This window comes from Macadamia integrifolia, chromosome 4, assembly GCF_013358625.1.
Source record: "Macadamia integrifolia cultivar HAES 741 chromosome 4, SCU_Mint_v3, whole genome shotgun sequence".
In the NCBI taxonomy this organism is placed as follows: Eukaryota; Viridiplantae; Streptophyta; class Magnoliopsida; order Proteales; family Proteaceae; genus Macadamia; species Macadamia integrifolia.
The window spans coordinates 8,774,668-8,797,852 of record NC_056560.1 but is presented as its reverse complement, the minus strand read 5'-3'; the positions used below and the strand labels follow the sequence as shown (position 1 = coordinate 8,797,852).

The 23,185-nt window shown below is 37.3% G+C and overlaps 3 protein-coding genes across 16 annotated transcripts; 2 read left to right on the top strand and 1 right to left on the bottom strand.

Annotated features, from left to right (window-relative positions):
• The first annotated feature begins 4,897 nt into the window (after positions 1 to 4,897).
• LOC122075147 (galactinol synthase 1-like) lies at positions 4,898 to 7,152 on the top strand. Its single transcript, XM_042640062.1, has 4 exons — positions 4,898 to 5,289; positions 5,379 to 5,699; positions 6,611 to 6,745; positions 6,836 to 7,152. Exons 1-4 carry the CDS (start codon positions 4,954 to 4,956, stop codon positions 7,052 to 7,054), a joined length of 1,011 nt encoding a protein of 336 aa, XP_042495996.1. The 5' UTR covers positions 4,898 to 4,953; the 3' UTR covers positions 7,055 to 7,152.
• Positions 7,153 to 7,792: 640 nt separating this feature from the next.
• LOC122077577 (putative exosome complex exonuclease RRP42) lies at positions 7,793 to 17,324 on the top strand. Of its 14 annotated transcripts, none has more exons than XR_006139841.1 (13): positions 7,793 to 8,168; positions 10,057 to 10,198; positions 11,627 to 11,683; positions 11,784 to 11,918; positions 13,388 to 13,529; positions 13,624 to 13,748; positions 13,953 to 14,099; positions 14,797 to 14,973; positions 15,066 to 15,120; positions 15,947 to 16,169; positions 16,330 to 16,454; positions 16,660 to 16,785; positions 16,899 to 17,324. XR_006139841.1 is itself a non-coding variant. In XM_042643547.1 (8 exons), the coding sequence occupies exons 2-8, from the start codon at positions 10,073 to 10,075 to the stop codon at positions 14,383 to 14,385; spliced, it is 915 nt and encodes a 304-aa protein (XP_042499481.1). In that variant the 5' UTR covers positions 7,793 to 8,168; positions 10,071 to 10,072; the 3' UTR covers positions 14,386 to 14,790. The 14 variants fall into 14 exon arrangements, 4 of the variants coding, with proteins under 4 accessions (XP_042499481.1, XP_042499482.1, XP_042499480.1 ...); XR_006139840.1 differs by having other exon boundaries at positions 14,797 to 14,996; XR_006139842.1 differs by having other exon boundaries at positions 14,797 to 15,120; positions 16,408 to 16,454.
• Positions 17,325 to 19,438: 2,114 nt separating this feature from the next.
• LOC122076004 (chalcone synthase 2-like) lies at positions 19,439 to 22,489 on the bottom strand. Its single transcript, XM_042641257.1, has 2 exons — positions 22,247 to 22,489; positions 19,439 to 20,635 (listed from the first exon to the last, which is right to left on the bottom strand). The coding sequence occupies exons 1-2, from the start codon at positions 22,431 to 22,433 to the stop codon at positions 19,632 to 19,634; spliced, it is 1,191 nt and encodes a 396-aa protein (XP_042497191.1). The 5' UTR covers positions 22,434 to 22,489; the 3' UTR covers positions 19,439 to 19,631.
• Between the last annotated feature and the right edge of the window lie 696 nt (positions 22,490 to 23,185).

Genomic DNA, 23,185 nt, shown 5'->3' with positions numbered 1-23,185 from the left:
TTAGGAGTGACTTAGGACCTCCATAGTCGTGTTCCCCATGCATTATAAATGAACTCCGGATTCAGCTTCTCTTCAGCCACGAGACGAAAAGATGAGTATTATATTCCGGAAATTTTACATGCTTTGGGGATAGGTCTTGGAGTATCCAAGTGCCTTGTGGTCGTGAGCATAGTTTGAAATCTTGGGGAAATTTCAGTATTTTGGTTTTTTTTTTTTTTTGTCGAAATGAAATAAGGCACGAATCAATATGTGTATCATATTTCGGTCGAAATTTTGGTATCGTTTTAGTATCTCTCCAAAACGAAACATTCCATGCCTTACAAATACAACATTTTGTTGAGGCATAATTGAAATTTTGGCATTTTGGTCGAAATTTCAACTCTGTCTCGGTGGTTTCGGTTCCATTTGCATATTTTGAAGGAAAAACACTAAAACAAGTCTCTAATTAGCTACATCATCACACATTTTGACTTCCATTGGACTTTTACAATAAGATCTACACATTCAAAACTTAGGAAATGTAAATTTCTTTCTCCAAATCATATTTTTTTAAATAATACATAAATACATGTTGGATGTTTGTAGATTTTTTATATATTAGACATTAGAGGCTAATCTATGACCTCACGGAGTCCTTTTTTTTTTTGGTAGATAATTATTTTTTTTCTAGTTTAAAAATTCATTTTCTATTAATATAAGCTGTTACTTTTTATGATAAATATTGTTTTATTATCATATTATATTTGCTTCTAGCAATGAAGCAGGTAAAATTTTCTTGAACAGTTTGACGGTTTCTGCCAAACAAAGATGCAACTCTAAAACAATGTCATGTTCTAATATTTTTTGCATTTTTATGTTCTAAGCATGTTTATTAACCTTAAGATAAACTATCCACCAAGTTTCAGGTCAAAATATGACCGTTTGACTATCGAAACAGTCAACCAAAAAAAAAAATACACCATCTCAGTGAAATCTCGCTGAAATTTCGGTATTTCGGTGTTTCTGAACCCATTGAAACACCGAAACAAAACGAAATTTCGAACCTTGGTCGTGAGTCTCTGTCTCTTCTCTGGGACAATTAACAGTTTTCATATGTGGTAAAACGTGGCCTAAGCTAAGTACAACATAACCTTAGTGAACCTTAATGAATTTGATGGAATAGAGCTTGAGTTTCAATAGCTATGCTAGTATTAGTATTAGTTCTACAAACATTTAGCAGATAACAATCTCCCTTGGTAAAGGAGAACCTTAATGAACCTTAATGAATTAAAAAAAATGGATGACCCAATTCAATCTAATATTAGTTCCAGAAACAGTTACAAAGGCAGATGAATCGATAACGTCCTTTGAACATATCAAGTATGAATTTTTGGATTGATAAGTTTACTACATTATGTTTGTTATTTATTATAAAATCTTGTTTTAAAAACAAGAATTTGGATCCTCTCCTTCTCGCTATACCCTTCAACCCCATCTCACACCATCCATAGGGCGTGGTCTTATACTTGTTTAAAATGACTTAAAATGAGTTTATACTGTATAAATATTTACAAATCGCAGAAATAAAAACAAAAATCCCATCCCCGGGGATGCCAGGAAGACTCCTCCCAAAATAAGAATTGCTCTTCATTTGGACTTCTGTTGTAAGCAAATTTAAACAAAACTGTACAAGTAATAAAAAACTCGTGAAATTTTTTCTTGACCAAATTACTTAGGCTGTGTTTGGTATGCATTATTGGAATGCATTCTGGACCAAGAACACATTTTGGACTTTTAAAAACATTGTTGGGTAAGCATTCCATTCTCAAAATTCTAGAACACGGTCAAGAATGCAGCCCATTCTGGAATGGTATATTTTCCCATTTTGCAGTCTCCATTCTCCAACTCTCAGTACAACCCGATGAAAATAGCTCTGCCACTAATCTTATGAAGGGCACCTTCTCTCCCAAGGAATAGTATCTCATTTTTTCAAATCTTCGAAAACTACTTTTCTTTCTCTCTCTAAAAACCGTTCTCCCAAGGAACTCCGACGAATGTCGACGTGAAGGCGGAAGGTTTTCACCAACCCTTGGGACTTGAGGGATCGATTTAAGCAATACCATCTAAGGAACCATTTGAAATTTTATATTTTTATTTGTGAGTAATTGATATAATGTTGCCTGGGATTTTCACCAAAGAGATTCTGCCCATGAGGTGTTTGATAAAATGCCTGAGCATTCTAATAAAAAAAAATGCATTTTAAACAAACATTTTATCCAAACAATGTTCTCATTCTCAGTTAAGAACATATCCTGTATTTTCAGAATGAAAATGCACATTCTCAGAATGGAAATGCATACCAAACACAGCCTTAGGTTTTAGTACAAGTATGAAATACAAATATTTTACTCGAATTTCCACCCAAAATCACAGATTTTAATGAAATGTCTTGAGTGGAGAGATTCTTTAGTTTGCAATATTAACATATAATTCTATTGTGTCATTTGTCAACATTTTTGTTTTACAGGTTTGAGATGCTGAAGGACCTCTGCAGGAGTGGGGAAGTACTGAAGAGCTGCCACTACACCCCAACCTGAAACTCATACATATATCCTTAGCTTGTCTGTCATTTTACTCATTCAAAGTGGTTCCATCTTTTAGGTTATCTTGTGATAATGGATTGTGCCACATGCCCTTATTTTGGGAAAGGTCTAGAGATGAGATATAGATGCATTGATGGTGGACAGTCCTGAAGCAGGGAAAAGGAAAAGGAGAAGCACTGGTATACTTGGCTTTAATTTGTTAGCTTGAGACCCCCAAACCAAAACTTTTGGGACACGTTCATAGATAGAAAGAGAGTGTTATATGTGGAAAAGAGAAACCCTCTGGAACCACTCCTCAAATGGCACAAAAACAGTGATGGATCCTCTACTGCTTCCTCTTTACCGGGTCAATCTGGCAATTTGAATAGACTGATCATAGGCAGAGATGATGATGAGTTCCCTAATAATAGATGTGATAAATGGCCACAATGATAATCAACCACCACCACCACCCCAAGGGCCAAGGCTGGTTAGGGAAGGAACACTTGGGAAATGTAGAAGCAATAGATTTTGATTTTGGAATGGGGAGAAGAAAGGGACGTTTACTTGTTTGTACGTGTTTCTCTTTTCTTCCAAAAGGGTAAATTCTACAGTATCAATCAGCATTGCCTTCTTATCCTCAGCTCCTCCTTCATGTGATTATTAGTGGTGAAGTCTGATTTCAGTTTACTCTTCTCCTTCATGTGACTATTAACGGTGAAGTCTGATTTCAGTTTAATTTAGGAAGTATTGATGACTTTGCCACAATGGTAATCCCCTTGGCTAGTGAGAATCAGGGGTGGAAGTCCTCAACCCCATTTTTTAAGAGTTATTTCTATTGGGGGGCAGTTTTGTACTTTTGAAGATTAGGGTTTTTCTATACTGTGGTAAGTCAAAACCCTGTATATAGAGTGTTATCTATATCATGAGGAGGTGCGAGTTAAGATTTTGTAGTTTCTTCATCAAAATAGTGAAGGTTTTGCTTTATTGTTTGACCATGGATGTAGTCCATCTTGGATGGATCATTTAAATATTTTTCTTCCTTTCTAGTGTGATTCTCTTTCATTTTTTCTTTTGTCAATCATTGTTCTATTGCATAGTTAATTTCTTAATTCTTAATAAGGATTCATTACTCTTGCACTCTTTTGACTTCTGTTCAAAGGAAAGTATTTGGGGAATTGTCTATGGTGAGACAATGAGGTGCTGTCAGCTGTGAGCATCCAATGTCTAGGGTGCCCAACCATTGAATGCTCACTATACCTCACCACTCATTGCAGACAATTTGGACTCATTTTCATCTCTCAATTCTCAACTAATTTTGATCCACACGACATCGAAAAGATCCAAAGGTCACAACAATATCTTCTTTTGTTTCATTCCTTCCCTAATACTTTCCTTCTATGCGATGTTCTTCCTTTGTGAAATTCCTATTCTTCGCAATTCTGTAGTTTATTTTTAGAAAGTCTAGTTTATTCATTTCATTCAAAAGTACGTTGTTTCACAACCCCCCCCCCTTGATTGGCGAGGCAGATTGGTTTCGCAGGGCCACACTCCTCCACCACCACCACAACGTACGACGACCACGTAAAAGAGATTGCAATGGTTGGCGGTTAGAGATCAAGATTTGCTCAAACATAGCTGGCATGTCCACAGGTCGCCAGCTATCCCTTGAGATATTTTGATAGTGTGCCACGTGTCCCTATTCCATTCATGGAATGCAGTAAATGTATGCATAGGGTAAGTCTCACTAACGTGGAACTTTATCGGCTGCATGTGAAACCTGGTGATCTAAGTATCGGTATTGTATCGGTCGATATTTATCTTAGTATATGATACTATTTACGGATCACTCAATAAGATTAAAAAGTGTTTGGTAGTATAAAAAACTAGTTTTTCATTTAGGTTCACGTATGAGAATAACCTTGTATATCCTTAATAGGTGGATTTGAAATCTATTAAATGAAGAGAGAGGCTAACACTTGTTCTTTTTACTTCCAAAAAATACCCCTCTTTACCATGAAAATTGCAACAAATGGTAGGGGTGTTGGTCTTCTAACATGTACGTGCAGAAGATCCATTCTCCTACAACAACGACGTCTCTACGAACAAATGACAACCTTCATTGGATCTTAGACGTCCATTTTGATGATAAGAGTAGATGAACGGTAGGTTGCATGATATTCATACGTTCATCCATTAGAAACACCCTCACAAAGCTTCATTTGAGTTTCATTTTGGTAACATTTGGCTTCATGTAACCCTCATTTGAGGTTTATTTAAAGACTGCAAGGCTGCCATGGTGGAGCTCAACAACAAAACCCAGTCCTCCTACTACAGTACTCCTCAAACACATCCTTCAATTCCAATTAAGCTCAACAACTCCTAAGTACTTATGGCCCCACCGGAAGTGCCTATCCACGACGTGGTTTCGGGTTCCGCCGAGAAGGTTACGACCCATTACTCCAAGAGAGCCTACGTGACATTCCTAGCCGGTAATGGTGACTATGTTAAGGGAGTGGTGGGATTAGTAAAGGGCCTACGTAAGGTGAAGAGCGCTTACCCTCTAGTGGTGGCAATCTTGCCGGACGTGCCAGAGGAACACCGTGAGATCTTGAGAGCTCAAGGCTGCATCGTTCGTGAAATTGAACCCATCTACCCACCTGAGAACCAAACCCAATTTGCTCATGCCTACTATGTTATTAACTACTCCAAGCTCCAAATATGGAAAGTAAGTGATTCAATAAACTCTTTTGACACTTATATGTCTGCATTGTTTCATTGAGGCATTGATCAAACAGGTGATGTGAATTATTACAGTTTGAAGAGTATAGTAAGATGGTTTACTTAGATGCTGATATCCAAGTGTTTGAGAATATTGATCATCTCTTTGATGCACCGGAGGGGTACTTCTATGCTGTGATGGACTGCTTCTGTGAGCCGGCGTGGAGTAAATCGCCGCAATACTCCATTGGGTATTGCCAGCAATGCCCGGATAAGGTAAATTGGCCTGCAGAGATGGGTTCACCACCTTCCTTGTACTTCAATGCTGGGATGTTCGTGTTTCAGCCTAGCAGGTTAACTTGTGAATCACTTCTTGAGACTCTGAAAGTCACGACGCCCACCTTATTTGCAGTGCAAGTAAGTACTGTGTGTGTGTGTTTTTTTTATTTATTTTCAGGTCCTCGTCGTCAGTTTCTTCAACAAGATTTTCAAAGAATTTTTCAAGTTATAATAATTTTGTGCTTTTTTTTTTTTTTTTTGTTTAAGCCATGATTAATACGACGGATAAAAAACATAAAAAATAATAAGAAGAATCCGGATCAGGTCTTTATGCGAGAATCATTTTCGTGTCTGATCCACACATGGAATCTACTTAATCTCTCTCTCTTCTTACAACAAGCTTATATTGAATGGATTTCAAGTGTGGATCATGTACGAGAACCATTCTCGTATTATGCTTGATTCACACATGGAATCCACTCAATCTCTCTCTTCTTACAACAGGCTTTTACATTGAGTGGATTTCAAGTATGGATCAAGCACTGTGTGAGAATAGTTCTCTTACGAGGACTTGATCTAAATTCTAATAATAATGGAGATTCGATTAGAAACTATACCCAAATCCATATTGTATGTTGAAGAACTCATCAAATGCTCTTCTCTCTGTTTTGTCAATCTCATCTGTTCCATTTTTTTTTATACCGCTTGTGAGTGACTAATGAGCATTGCTACTTTTATATAGACAAGGAACATGGATCAACCTTACCAGATATAACAATTGATACTTCTCTCAGAATAGGCTTGGTCGTTGATAGACCCACACACATAAAACAATATTTTACACTTTAAAACAGGTCAACTTGAAAAACCCCTTCTCTATGAAGGAGATCATTTCTTGTATTGGACGTCATCCAACCAAGTCCATCAGTTAAACACCCATCCATTAATTTATACCAATGCAATGACTGAATGCTATCCTATACATCATGAAAATGTTACAATACTCCTCAACTTTGATTATAATCCACTTTTTCTTTGTATCCATTTAGGATTTCTTGAACATGTTCTTCCAACACATGTACAAACCCATCCCTCTTGTATACAATTTGATTCTAGCCATGCTCTGGCGCCACCCTGAGAATGTTGAGATTGACAAAGTTAAGGTGGTCCACTACTGTGCGGCTGTGAGTACTCTCTAGCCATCTCTAGATGGATTAAAAAGAGAAAACAATGAATCTTATTATTGACTCTTTCTTTCTTGTTCTTGAAAACAGGGATCAAAGCCATGGAGGTTCACTGGCAAAGAAGCAAACATGGATAGAAAGGACATTAAAATGTTAGTGGCTAAATGGTGGGAAGTTTACAATGATGAATCACTGGACTTCAAGCCAGAGAATCCTGAACTAGAGGGAGAGACCTTCTCTAAGCCATCTATTATGGCTACCATGCCTAAGCCTGAGATTTCATATATTCCAGCACCTTCTGCTGCTTAAAATAGAGAGAGTGGTTTAATATAGAGTTTGTGTAATCCTATCATATCACCTGGTGTCTACTTTGATTGTCCTTATGGTGTAGTAAATAAATAACACAATACGAGAAATAAAACTTTCATTGTACAAAATTACAAATGGCTATCGTATTGTAACATGTTTGTATAGTAGTTTATGAAAGCTTTAAGATAAATCAAGAACTCGTATACTCTAATCATTAGAAAATTGGGTTGAGTCATGCTATCAGTCACTTTCTTTATGATCATTATCATTGGATAGTATTTAAAATAAGTTTTTTAACGACACATGATTTATGAAAATCGGGTTATGAATTTGGAATATGATTTTTAGAAATTTAACAACAAAAGTATTCTAAAAGTAAAAAATCCGACTTGGGCCGGGTTGATCCTTCTAGACCAAGTCAAATCGGTTCCTTTTACAATGCAGTTTGTTGCATACGTGAAACAAATTTCTGTGGTAAAGATAGTTTTGTTGTTGTATGGATGTCAAAATGGAACCGGGACCAAAAATCAAAACCATATTTGGATTGAATAAACCAAACCAAATGTATTCGATTTTGAAACATGGGTTTAAATATATGGTTCGGTTTGGTGCGGTTCTAGCTTTGTAACCGGCCGAAAAAAACACTAGTACTCCACTTAATTATATGGTTCGGTTCAATTTGGCTTATTCGATCCTGTCCAGTTCAATTTCAATTTAAAAACCCTTGCCGCTCTAATAACTGATCAATTTTCAGTTTTCACACTATCCTCAACTTTCTATTTCTGCTCTCTGATCTCCTCTCACCGATCTCTCTCGCTCGCATCTCGGACTGTAGGGTTTCGTAATCCCAGTGCCTGAGTTCACTCTGTGTCACGTCTTCGTCCCTTAACGGATACCACTCTGAATCTCCTTTAAAGTCTTTCTTAACCTAAGTTCTCAGTCGCTCTCTGATCTCTCTCGCTTTCCTTCTTCGTTTCATAATCGCTTCACTGATCACTCTCGGACGTTAGGGTTTCGAAATCCCACCGCCTGAGTTCACATTGTGTCACGCCTTCGCCCCTTAACGGACATCACTCTGCAACGCCTGAGAAATCACCTTTATCTGCTGTACGAGGTAATTCTCCCTCTCTCTCTCTCTCTCTCTCTCGTTTTTATTAGGTGACTATTTGTATTGTTTTTTTCTTTGAAACAGAGGCCCCCCTGGTGTCATGGCGTCGCCGAAGCCGACACCGTCGGAATAACCATTTCTTATTCCGGCATTCATTTCTTCTTCTTCTTCTTCTTCTTTTCTTTGGAAAATAATTTTAACTTGCCTCCTTTCCGTTAAATGTCTGAATTTAGGACTTGGTCTCAACCTTGATAGGAAGGTAACTGAGTATTCGGTCTGTTATATAATTAGCAAAAGTCACTTGGTTTGTGCTTCGTCTTCAAACCATGGATACTCGTGCTTCTGTATTACATTTCATCTGTGTGAGGATGTAGTGCATAAGTACATACAGATTTTCAGAAGACAACCTGTTCTCTGTTTGTTTTTCGGTCACACTAGGCATTAGCACTCCCTTGGACTGAATTGAAAACCAAACTGAATACCCGGAATCGAACTGATTTATACCTTTAGTCGCAACAACATGAAGTTTGTGTTGCATGCAAGGGACTTTTTGGTCCCTCTCTTAAATTATGATTTTCTGTGAATGGGGATTGAACGCCCTTGTTTTTGGTAAATTCTAAAATCTGGCGAAGCCCTGCACAGAAAACCCAGAAAACCCTGAGAATTGCAGAGAAATTCTTGAAATATTCAGAAATTGTATTGTATATCCAAACTTGTGGAGAAATCCTGAAGACATGGTGTAGCTCATGGAGTTAGGAATTACTTGGCTGGTTGTTTGCTTTTGCATGTTTTTTATTCATTGAAATGAGAAACTAGTTTTCAAGCTTTTGTGGATTTGGGCAACATTTTAGGTTATGGGTTTGCTTGGGATCTTCTTTGCTTCATAAGTTGCTGGAGGTTAAATTTATTAGTTTAAGTTATCGACCAGCCTTAATTTTCATGAATAATAACATTGTAACAGAATCCATTAAACCAATTTCTCATTCTGTGACATACTAAGTACAGTTGTAACCAAAGGATTTCTATTTCTGGCCCAGAAATTGTTTTTGATAGCTATTTATCCAAATCACACAAATAGAGAAATAGAAATTATAACCAGGAGAGCATAAGTAAATGCATATATGTAAGCTCTATGTTTTTCTGTGAATAGTACTTATTATATATGTGAGGAATGCTTTTTTTTTTTAATCTCAATTTGCTTATTCTTCTCCACAATTGGTCAAGCTATAACAAAAAAAAGTTTTTATTTGTTTACTTATTTATTATTATTATTATTTTTTAATCGGTTTATGAATAAGTACTTGGTCCAACGTTAATGTACGAATGTTGTGACCTGGTGGCCAAGCGGTTGAAACAGTCTCTCGACATTCTTCAGTAAGTTTGCATAGTTCTCGCCCCCCCCCTACCTCGCACATGCGGGAGCCTTGTGCACCGGGTACACCCTTTTATATGAATAAGTATTTATATATGGAATTGGGTTTGCTATTAGAACATATTGGACCATTTAATAGAAGTATCTCAATACCTCTAAATTTTTTCTTTTAAAAGATTGGAATATCACTAGAGATGTTGTGTTTGTGTTTGACAGATACTGTGGGATCCTAATACTTAACAGATTTGGTTTGTTATTTCTGATTTTTGAAATCTGGTTTTGCATGTCCAAGCATTTCAATTCCACCTTCTCTGGTGTTAAAGTGCTACTGGAAGCAATATTGTCAACTCATCTGGTTTCTTCCTTCTATGTCTATCTTGCTTGGGCTTACTGTATTTCTTTTTTGGGTTGGATTTAATATTAATACAGTTGTTATCTTAGCTATTTCTCTTTTCCTCTCTTCCCTATTTTTAAGGTATTCTTTGCTTCTAATTTGTGGTTTTCATAATTGTGATTTCATAGTTTCTTCTTAGTAGAAATGGCGGGACCATCTGTTGGAGGGAAACATTTCATACAGGGTGCTATTGCTCAAGACCTTCACACTGATGGTCGAAAAAGATTAGTTTACCGACCTATATCTGTTGAAACTGGAGTCATTCCTCAGGTGTAGTCTTCATGTCCATGGTTCTTGCAAATGATATTTACACTTTACCATCTCTTACAATTTCGGGGTGTTGTTCCCAGCCATGCTCTCATTTGTTTTAATGTAGGACTAGATTTGACAAGTCAAACTAGACCCAAACAACAGGAACTTGTAGACCAAAGAACAACCAAATAACCACCCAACAATAGACAGCAACAGCAGTCCAGAATAATCAGTCAACAGTCCTTAAACAAACCAGAATTATCAGATCCACAATCAGGAATTTCAGAAAGCAGAGTTTGCATCAACAATTAGAAGCTCCAGCAATAAAATTAGAATAGTTGAATAAGTAGGATCAGAATCAGAACATAGCAGAACCAGATAACCAAAATCAGAACTCGATTCTGGGACAGCAGGTTCTGAGAACAGGCAATCGATCCTAACAAGTTCAGAATCTTCAATAGTAGATGTTTAGGTGACAAATAAACAAATCGGAATACTGAATAGCAGGTCCATTCCCTCAGAAAAACATAGGCAGCAACCAACAGTAGCAGATAACACAAATCAGGAAATAATTTCTAGACAGAAATCACCATCGACCAGCACTGAAGAAAACTCAGAAACTGACAAACCCATGGTCTGATCAGTACCAAACTTGGATCGAGTCCCCTTCTTAGTGGTCCTAACAATCGACCAAAATCTCAAAGCAATCGGGTGGCTGGTTCTCCAAAAACAGCTAGGCCGATAGGAAGGAAAACAAAGAAAACCAACCCAGAAATTTCTGCAGAAAATTCAGATTACTTGCCTGTACTGCTGGAGGAGAGAATCCAATAATAGAACCAGAAAAGAAAAGACCCACCCGGACTTCTCGCCGCAGAGTGTCGATCGGATCACACACCAATCCCTAACCCTTGATCAAACACAAAGGTTTAGCCATGGAGAAACCAGCGGCAGCAGCATGAAGCTTCACTTTGTTTTGAATTGTAAAAATCGTGGCTCATTAAAAGAGCCATAGCTTTATTTATAATAGTGATAGGGGTTACATGAAATAGAAACTAACTTTAGTTTCCAAAAACTGAAATAGGAAACTAAAAATTAGAAACTCAACTAGTTACTAAATCTGAAAATAGAAACTTACAAAATAGAAAGTCTTGTGACTGAAAATTAGAAACTAATTTAGGTACTGAAATTAGAAACTAAATAACCCCATCTAAAAAGGAAACTAAAGAAAAAGGAAACAAATCATTGAATCCCGTATGCAACCTTAGAACCCCTAGTTAGACTCATAAAAGTAGCCCAATATACTCCAAACCACATGGACTGAAGGCCCAACACGTATACAACCCAACCTTAAGCTTATTCCTAATAAAACAAGCCTAGTTTGGTGAAGAATCTGCATCATGTTTTCATTAAATTCCCTCTTCAAATTTATTTGTTTGCTACTTATAGGCAAATGGTTCTGCAAGAGTTAGAACGGGAACTACTGATGTCATTGCCAGTGTGAAGGTATTTCCTAATCCCAGACTACAGACTACCTTCTTTTCCAATGCTTTCTTGATAGTTTTGCAAAATGATATATAATCCTCATGATTTTATATTTTACTAGAGGAATTTCCTGCTAATATTTCCTAGCAATCACCATTGGCAGGCTGAACTTGGAAAACCATATCTGCTTCAACCTGGTAAAGGCAGGGTCATCATAAATGTTGATTGTAGTCCCGCAGAAGCTTCTGTATTTAAGGTTGGTTGATGCATGTCTGTGTGGTAAGATTCATTGTTTCCATTTGCAGTAGGATTCAATGGCTTGGTATGTCAGTCCTTAGAAATCCAGACTCTAAACAGTAGCACCAATTTGATTTAGGAACAATCACGTCTTTATGTTAATTATTTTTTCCTTTAAAGTTATTCCTACTTTGAAAAAATGTACCATGTATTTGTGTGGGAGTGAAAAGGTTGAAACAGTGAGCGAAGACTTTTTTCTTGGTGGGCCCAGTCCACTAATGTCAGATTAAATAAATTGGAAACCAGAAATATGAAATAATAAGTCTGGAAAGCAAACTCACTGGAATTCTCAGCATTTTATCTCAAAACAAGCTTATTATAAATCTATTTTCCATAAGAGAACCTCACTTTATCTGGTTTGTTAGAAAACTCCATCTTTTGGCTTGCATACCAGGGATAGTAAGTGGAGGTGGAGGTGGAGATGGAGAACTGAGTAATGGTTGTATTCATGCCTTATGAAATGTAGGCTCTTCAAGAGGCAAGTCTCATGCTAGTCTTTCCTTCATTGAGAAGATAAAATGATGCTTGGTATCAAAGACTCAGACCAAAATACTGAATTGGAATCAGCTGTTGCGCAACACAGCAAAGCAGTAAACACATAAATTGCATGGACTTGCAACTAAATGGTAGGTTTTATGAGGTGAAGTGTCTCTCTGAAGCAGAAACATGAATTGCATGGACTCGAATAAATGGTAGGTTCTGTGAATGAGGTCTCTCTCTCTCTCTCTCTCTCTCTCTGTGAAGCAGAAAACTCATGAATTGCATGGACTTGCGATTAGATGGTAGGTATATCTGATCTTTGTTCGGTAAATAATTAATTTTTCAGGTGTGCACCCATGGTTTTCTTCCTTCCATGCATTGTCCAAGTGGAAGACCATGATAGGCAGAAAAGAAATTGAAACATAATTAAAGCCAATTGCTGACATTTGCACCAAATACCTACTTGTACTGGAAAATTCCTTTAGCATTGTTTGCTGTAGTATTCCATAAAGAAAATTCCTTTAGTTTTGTTGAAGAAGGCTACTGAGATGCATTTTACGCTCTGCATGTTTGCTAGTTCCAAAATTTCAGATTGAAGTCAAAATTTAAAATGTTATCTACTGTTCATGTGAGGAAAATTGTACAGCCTTTCGTTTGTATTTTTTCTTGGATAAATAACTGATATTGTTAGAAATGAATAAAAAAAGCTTAGATAGGCTAGAATGAATGTTTCTTTGAGAATTTTCGTTGATTACTTTGGTAATAATTCTCGGTGAGGTACACATGCAAATTGCAGAAAATAGGAACTAAAATTTCGTTTGGCATATAATTTGTTCGAGAAATGAATATTTTATACCTCATTGTCGACAAAAAGGTGGTTATTTCTCACTGTATATTAAACCTGTCCTTCTAGTTGTTTGGTTAATCATCTGATCATGTTGCACACAGGGCAGAGGAGGTAAAGAGTTATCAACGGAACTCTCAATTGCACTGCAGAGATGCTTATTGGGTAGTACAATTGGAACAAGTACGACTATCAGTAATTCAGCTGCACCGCAGAGATGTTTATTGGGTAGTAAAAGTGGAACAGGTGCAACTATCAGTCTCCTTTTTTTCCTTGATATATTTGTGTTCTTGTTTTTCTTGATTGATTTTATAGAAGTTTGACCATAAATGTTTCATAGGGGTTGGCATTGACTGCTCATCTCTAATGATTGCGGAAGGGAAACTGTGCTGGGAATTATATGTTGATGGCCTTGTTGTCAGTTCTGATGGGAATTTACTAGATGCCTTAGGTGCTGCAATCAAGGTAAGCCATGAATCTTCCAATTCAAGTAAAACATATGATTGTTGTTGGTTTCATGGCTTTCTACATTGTCATATTCATCATTGTCCTAACTTGAAAGATTTACCATACCAAATATTATATTCTCTTCATAGATTGATTTGTGAAAAAGAAAATACAAAATTTTCTTCACTTATTTTTACTTCTGTTTCTTTTGTTTTTGATGAGGCTGCCTTGAACAATACATGCATCCCAAAAGTCTATATAACTACAGCTGCCTCTGCCGATGATGAGAAGCCAGAAATTGACATTAGTGATGAAGAGTTTTTACAGTTTGACACCTCTGGCATCCCTGTAATTGTAACTTTAACCAAGGTGAAACAAAAAACTCAACTTTATATGTGTTGCTCGCTAAAAATTCTCACACTTTAACTCTTTTTGTCAGTTTCTAATTAATAAAACTCGCTTGCTCTTCTAGGTTGGTAGTCACTTCATTGTAGATGCAACCTCGGAAGAGGAATCCCAGATGAGTTTAGCTGTGTCTATTTCTATTAATAGGAATGGGCATATATGTGGGCTGACCAAACAAGGGGGTGCAGGCCTAGACCATAGAGTAATTCTTGACATAATATCTTTGGCAAAGCATGTGAGTGAGCAGTGATGTATATCAATGGAGGGAAACCGGCCCAGCACAGACAAGCATTTTTTCCTGCCATCGGTTCAAGGGTTTTCAGGCCGTTATTCATTTATACTTGAGCCCCATGTTCTGTCCCCACAAAGTAGTTATTGACCAACAAAGATATTGACAGATTTGTGGGGGCCCATAGGGCCTTGCATGGAGATATTTTAGGAGGCCAGTATTAACTTGCGTCAGGACAATATAGCTTTCCATTTCGTGTTATTTAGTTAATGACAATGTTAGGATTTATTTAGTTTCTATTTCAGTTACTAAGTTTTAATTATGTTTCAGTTACAAGATTTTTTAGTTGGTTGCAGTGACTATTTTTACGTAACTAGGAATTAGATTGCAATCTAGGATAGTTTCTGATTTATTTGGTTTCTGGTTTGTTAGTGGATTTGCTCCCAGACAAGTGGAGGGGTTTTTAAGGTTATTCATACAAGAGGGGCTGTTACAGCTCCCAAGATTTGAGTTTTGAACAAAAGAAAGCATTATTTTGTAACCTGTGAGATGCAGCTGCTGGGAGAGACAGGCAGAGACGGCTTGAGTGAGATGCCCTTGTGGAGATAGGTGGGATACCTTCTCTACGGTTGGTGAGATACACATATCCTTCTTCTACCTTTCTTCTTTTCTTTTCTTTTATTACTTCATTCAATTTACAGTGGCTTTCAATGGGGATTTCCAAGGCATCCAACCAGTAACTTAGACCCATCTTTGGTATGTTACTTGCTCCCTCCTAGGCTTCCTTTGGTAGCATTTTCTTGTTCATCCAAGGACTAAATATTTTGAGGCATTGGATTTCTATTTTTGTACTCATGGTTTCTAATTCTGAGCCCCTGTGATATCTGAACATTTAAGCATTAGATAAGGCTGTAAACTTGAAGTATTTGGCTTGCCCCTTGTTCTGACTGGGGAGCTATGAACCAATTTATTACTCGAGTGCTCTGAATTGGGCGTGATGATACAAATCTGATGAGGAGCAGCTAGAATAAATCTGTAGGCATTTGGGAATCATATTTATAAGACCGGTTGTCGTCCAGTGGGATCCAAACGAAGGCCAGCTGCAGTGATTGCCTGGTCATTTGCATGATCAATGAGTGTTAGTAGAGACTGTTCTACATCATGAAAATTGGAATTATTTTCTTACTTTGTTTTGTTGATATGCTGTTTGTTTCCACTACCTAGTACTGCCAGTTTTATCATTCATGACAAGTTGAACTGGAGAATTTGATGTTTAAGAATATTAATAGGCCTTAGGAGACATTTATTAAATTCAATTAGACATTGTTCATCAAAATATGGATCAACCAAATAATATCTGAAATGGTTTGGACTGTACCTCCTTGTTTCTTCAAAGTAAGCAATAGAGAGTTCAGGTACTTGTATGGCGAGCTAGCATTTCCTCTGTGGTATAGAGTGAAGGAGGAAGCTTCACATGCTTAACCACCCATTTCTCTAAAGCCTCGTTATGTCTTTTTTTTTTTAATTGTGTGTGCTTTTTTTGGCTCACTTTATTTTTTGTTTTTTGGTTCCGTCTTTGCAGTAGAGGAACTGATATGCTTTGACATAATATGTTTCAATGCATATTACTGTTCATCAATACAACTTCAATATGATTCGCATCGAGGTCCTTTAAGTGATCCTTTCAACGAGGGCCAGAGTGGATGCAAAGTATACGAGAAGCCAAGCACATATGGGGTAGTAGCAGTAACTATGACGATGGGAACGTCCTAACAGTCGTTAGAAGAACATTGAGAATTGTAAAGGTAATTTGAGCAATTGAGCATGAATAGGGCTTGCAGTTCACAATGGGAATATTCTATGGTAGCATTGGGTTTTCTCATCTTTCTGCTGTATGTATAATCTATTGATGAATATTATGTTAACGATAAAGTATTAAAATATTGTAATTACTACTGCTTGTAGGACTCTGCAGGCATATATCATCTAAAAAAGTTACCAGCTGCTGGTCTAACTCATGTTCATCTGTTGCTAACATTCCAGTTTGTGTGGTGGGGTTGATGATGAGAAGGAGAAATGGGAGTACATATGTAAGATTATTCATTCCTTTGTTGGCCATTTTGTTTTTCAGTAGGCCTGTGTTTGGCAGTGGATGCAAGTGCTTTGGGAATTCAGTGCAGTCTGAATTACTTCAAATTGATTCACTGCATCTTTAATTGAATACTTAATTTATATGCAATTTGATTTAACCCTCCACACCTGTTGTTAACTAAGCAACTTCCTACTTCCATGTAGGGTAGAATTAGGGAAGATTGGGACTGTTGGCTCCAGTCAATGTGATTTTTTCGTTTAGCATTTCTATGGCACCACCCTGAGAATGTCGAGCTTGACAAAGTTAAGGTCGTCCACTACTGTGCTGCTGTGAGTATTCTCTGGCTACCTTATAATTCTCTAAATCTCCTTCTCAAGATGGATTAAGAAAAGAGAACAATGAATCTTATTATTGACCCATTCTTTATTGTGGTTGAAAATAGGGGTCAAAGCCTTCGAGGTTCACTACCAATGAAGCAAACATGGATAGAGAGGACATTAAGCGCCAATGAAGCAAGCATGGATAGAGAGGACTTTAAGATGTCAGTTGGTAAATGGTGGGAAATTTACAATGATGAATCACTGGACTTCAAGTTATGGATGTGAATTTGAAACCGAAACCGTTTACTGAAACCGAATTGAGCCATATACATCGACACTGTAAAACTGTTTAGTAAATGGTTTGGTTATGGTTTCAAGTTTCCGGCCGATTAGCTAAACGGGTTGAAATCGAACCAAGCCGTTTAACCCGTGGTTTCAAACCGAGTTGAAATCGTGAAAACCAAATCGTTTAAAATGTCAAAACCAATCTGATTAACTCGTTTGAAGATAATAAGGTGGTTGCAAGATATCATTAGTATCTCATTTAATTCAAAGATTGAGTGTTGCATACTTGCAGATAATTCTAGAGGTAACTTGCTCATTGTTTGGTATGCTTATTAAATTAATCCAACACACTAGATAGAATGTATATTGATAAAAATGTAATTTTTGCTTATATCATGGGTATATTAAATATATATATATATATATTTTTTTTAAGATTATAACACATTATTTTTTTTGGGCGGGGGAAGAAGAAAATCCCTGTTGTAAGCATTACTTAGTGACTTGTTAGATGCGTTCGAGACTATTTTCTATCAAAATATTTTCCTTTCTTAGTTATTTGGTCGTTTTAATAAAACATAATGGTTTGTATTTTACATTTTCAAGATTGAATTATTTATCACCAAAAGCAAATTTTAGTAAACATGTGAATAAACTAGCAAACCAATTGCTAACGATTAAAAATCGTATGGAATAAACTGAAACCAAAATTGTTTATTAAATGATTGTGATTCCAAAAAATGCAACCGTTTAATAAATGATGCGGTTATGATTTCGACCAAAATATATGTGAATCAAACCAAACTGATTAACATCTTTACTTCAAGTTATCTAAACCAGAGGAATTGATCTCTAGGCAATCGATTATGGCTACCATGCCAGAGCCTGAAATGTTATTAGTTGATTACCTGACCAGCCGATCAACTGGCTCGTCAAATGGTAAAAAAAAACGGAGCATATGGGAACATTGTCAAGCAGTTCTGATCGGCCAGTTGACTGCCTCTTTTCGCATGATTGTGTGGAGATGGTTGGCTTATGTAGTATTCCTTTCCAAAGGTTTCATCATCAGTTCATTGAATAATAAATGATTTAGGAGTAGGGTATCTTTCGGTACTACTTTAGGTAGGGATAACTTTGGCCTTGATGGTCCGAACGCGTCCTGGCTTGTCTTGAACTTGAACTCTATCAACCCTGGTTATGAGGGTCAACCTAGTTCAATCGATCAAGGTTGGGTTTGGGTTTGGGTTGAGACCTACGCCTAGCCCGGCTCAGCTCAACCCGACCTGATTTTAATTCTGATATATTATTGTGTTTAATAATAGTGGTTCCCTTTCCCCTAGGCCCACATCATGTGTTACACATGAATGGAAATAGTGGCCAAAGAAATCAGTGAATTCGAAAAGGGGTTTTGGGTTTCAAGAGAAGGGTGCGGTTACATTTTGTTAGAAACTACTTGCAAGTTGGCTGGGTACCTCTTGTTTCCATTTCAGATGGCCTTTCCTCTCCTTAATCGATAGAATTGTGTTAGATTGTGAAATTACGGTTTACCTTCTACAAATTGAAGCACATGAATGAAAATAGTGGACAAAGAAATCATAGTGAAATGAATCAATTCACTCTTCATAGTTATGCAGAAGAAACCCTGTAGTAAGAAAGGATACGGTGTATTTTTTCACGTTCCTTTTACTGGTGCTCTCTCTTCACCAATCCATCAACTCAACATATTATGGACTAAGGCAGCTTTTCATTTCTTTTTATTTTTAATTAATAAATAATAAATAATATCAATTTATTGCGAACACAAAGGGAAAAGTAGGGGTGAAGGAAATATATACAACATAAAAGCTACCAACTTAGTCGTATAAGTAGAAGCCCCAAATTAGTTATGAAACGTTTAGTCAGTTGCTTGGTGAAACCTTTTGTGTTTATCAATGGTCAAATAAAACAATATAAAACTCTTATCACATCGTAATGGGGTTAGTTACATGGATCCAAATAAAGACTAGGAAAAGAAAAAATAAATGACACGAAGTAAATCACAAAAATAATAACAAAGTCAAGATGTCAAATTTTACTCTATTTTCTTTTAACTACTTTTGCCTCGATTCATTGGCCTCTTCTATTGGATATCGAGAGTGGGTCAAATCCTTGTCCAAGAATCATTCTCATATAGGGCTGATTTGTACAAATGGAATTTACCCAATAACCAACTCTGTGGTCAATTCTATCTGCGTGGATCAGCCGTACGAGAATGGTTCTCGTACAAGAACTTGATCCACACACTAACCTTTATTGTCGTCTTTCACAAAAAGGGGTTGAGGAGGGGTATAGGACAAAAGAAAGAATGAATGAGAAAAAAAAAAATACAAGATAATAATTATTTCTTCAAAGCTTATTCATTATTTCTTCTTCATTAATTTTTATTTGTAAGTACAACATACAAACTTCTGATGAAGGGTACAAAATGTATAGACCTTAAGTGGTACATAAAGCTACCCTTCCCAAACAAACCTCATATATAGAGCACAGCTTAGTAACAAATTATTAATTATTCAACAAGCTGATGGTGATCAAACGTTTATAGGAATACTACGTAAGACAATCATCTCCACAGTCAAACCAGGTCCGAACCCCAATAACACACCCCACTCAAATCCTTCACCAGTGGTGCCTTTCCCTTCCTCCATAGACTTGTTCCTCATCTCATCCAAAATGAACAATAATGTTGGGCTTGACATGTTACCATACTCCACCAACACTTTCCTTGATGCATCCAATTTCTCCTCCTTCAGCCCCACAGTTTCTTCTATCATGTCCAAAATTGCTGGACCACCAGGATGAACCACCCAAAAAATCTCATTCCAATCACTAATACCAATCTTATTGAACCCTTCCACCAAGCATTTCTCAATATTCCCAGAGATAGTTGGAGCCAAATCCTTGGCTAAACGGATCGAAAGACCCGTTTGACGCAAGTGGGCTGCAACCATCTCCTCAGTATCCGGTAAGATCCGACAACCCGTTGAGACAAGTTGATACAATGGGCGCTCGCCAATTGACGTGTCAGGGTCTGCACCAACAATCAGAGCTGCTGCACCATCCGAGAAGAGGGCCAAACCTAGTAGGGAGTGCATATCAGTCTCAGAAGGTGCCTTGAAGCCATTCACGGAGTTTATCTCTGATGCAACTACGAGGACACGTGCACCTTTATTATTCTCAGCAAGGTCTTTAGCAACCCGAATGGCAGTGGCCCCACCAAAGCAACCTAAATGATACATCATGACACGTTTGATGGTGGGTGAAAGGCCGAGGAGCTTTACAAGCTGATAGTCAGCACCTGGTGCATCAATGCCGCATATGGTAGTGAATACAAGGTGGGTGATCTTTGATTTTGGCTGACCCCACTCTTGGATTGCTTTGGATGCAGCTTCCATGGCCAACTTGGGTACCTCAACCACCAAAATATCTTGCCGTTTGTCTATTGTTGCAACCTTTGGATCGTAAAGGTCAGGGTTTTCATTGATAATTTCCGGTGTCATATAACTGTAGCGCTTTTGAATCTTTGATCCTTCACCTATACGTTTTAATAGCGTCATCAAAAGACAAGACATTTAGAATTAATGCCTCCAATGTAAATCAATATACTAATTGTGCTATCAATGTCCAGTTACACACACTATATTGTTGTCCTAAGCCAGAAAACTAAGAAAGTCAAGTGTTCCACTGGTTTGGTTAGCTTGTTCATAGGTCATGGATTTCTTATATTAAAAATAAAATTAATGTGTTCGAACAAAGCAAACACCCCCTTATCATGTACAAACTCCACAAGGGCAAGGAAAGGAACTTTCGAGAAACCTCCAAACCAAGTCCATCAACAAGCAACTCATAAAGGGCGGCGCACGCCATCTCTCTAGGAAGGAAGAGATTTATGGCGATCAAGGTACAGGATGCACCAGCTATAATTGTCATGTGATACGCTAGTTGGGGCCTAACTTTTTTAGAAAAATAGGTTCTGCTTACCTTATGGATGCATGTAGTATTAGGTCAGTAAGTCAAATTTAATCAAATTTCAAGTTAAAGATAAGAAGACTGGTGAAAAAAAATGTGACACATCATGAAATAATCTTACTAATAAGCGTAGAACACGTGACGCCCAACCAGAAATCAAAGGACTCAAGGTATCTATCTATAAGGGCAAACAAGTCATTTCACCCTTTATAGGGATTAGGGTTTCACCACATCAACCCTATAAAGGGAAAAAGAGGCAACTCTCTCTCTCTCTCTCTCTCTCCACTGCTCCAATAAACTGTTTGTTATTAAAACTGACTTAGGTAAGCGGTGCTCCAGCCTCCTTTTTTGTAGGTTTCTCCCCCAATGCCCACGGCCGAATTTCTGCATCAACAGAAGCTAAACTTAAGCTAACTAGTGCTTCCATGGTTTCACCTATGAAAGGTTCTTGAAATGCTAAGCACCCCTCTTGTTCTCTAATTGACACCATCTTGGCCTTATATTGTCGAATAAAAATGATGAGAGGGAGAGATAGAGAGACGTGGCAATGATGCCATCATCTCCCCCTCTCATATCAGGGAAGAGTTTTTGTATGATGCCTTATCTAGACCTCATTACCATTTATGTTGTTAGTGTCTGAGTTTCTCTGTTGATGGCAATGCTAAAGGTGGAGAATTTTTTTTTGTTTCTTCTTTTTATTTCTTTATCCTTGTAATCTTTTTACTCTTTTACTTCTTAATTAATTTTCTTGATCTTTAGCGAAGAGAGAGAGAGAGAGAGAGAATATGTGTGTGCACACATATATGTATGAGAACGTCTTCATACCTTTAAGTGATCAATACATGGACTCTACTTTTTCCGTGGCATAGGTCTATGGATCCATTAGAATCCATGTGTTGATCACAATAATGTTCGAGACTATTCTCGTACATGAATATTTTATGTTTGAATTTTTAATAAATGGAACAATATTGTGGACTACAACAGCAACCATAATTCAGCCTTATCCTCTAAAAGGAATTGACTATATAGCCTGTGCAAGGACAAAATACTAGTAACAATATTAAAAAGAAAGAACAGAGCAACATAAGCAACAACTCGACATCATCCCACATGAATGAAATCAATATTGTGGGTTAATCCAATGTTATTATGGGAAGTAGTTGTATATACTTACAAAGTCGCCTCAACTTCTCCTTCAACAGAGGCTTATGCTCACTCTTTGTGGCTTTGAATAAGAAATCTGGGAAGTCACACATTAAGGTACAAAGGGATGGATTTGCAGTGCCAATGGCCAAAACTGTGGCTGGACCACCTTGGCCACCCTGCACTTCGGACATTTCTCCTCCATTAACGGATCCCATTGTCTCCGTCTCTCTCTCTCTCTCTAACAGATTATTGAAGAATGGATACCAGAAGCAATGATGAAATACCAAAGCCCATGCAAGGGGTTTTATAGAAGGAAAAAGCTTGGACGGATGGATCACTGACGTCATCATCAATCCATAAAACATAGAAATTTTTTTTTTTGACTTTGACACTTATATTTAAAAATTCATAATGCCACGTAATTAAGAAATAAAAAAAACCAAACTTGTAGGAATTGCCAATTAGAAACTTCACAGCACAGAAATGCAATAAAAACCGCATTGATTTTATCGCCCACAAGTATCTTAGAGGTAGCGGTGCTTAAGCGTTGGCTTAGTATAATCAACACATTTAGTTTTGACCGTTGATCTTATCTGATATAATCTGAATCGTTCGTTTTTTTCAATCCATTACAATGTTGTTTGGGTTGACCTTTCCAACTGGGTTTTTGGTCAAATCTCTTCACTCTCATCTTCTCCTTCACCCAAGGATGAGTTTTAGGTAATCGATATTATTAGATCTGATGGCGGAGATAAGGACTGGTGAGAGATGAGTCGAAGAAATTTGGGCTCCATTAGAGGAAGAAGAAGTCAAGATTGGATACGACTAAAGCCACCCAACCCCGCCCTTCTCTCTCTCTCTCTCTCTCTCTCTCTCTCAGGTCTGTTGGGTTTGACGGTCAGAGCCAAATTTGGAGATGGGTATCTCTGGTTTATCTCCATTCTTGAATGCCATTAAACCAACTGTT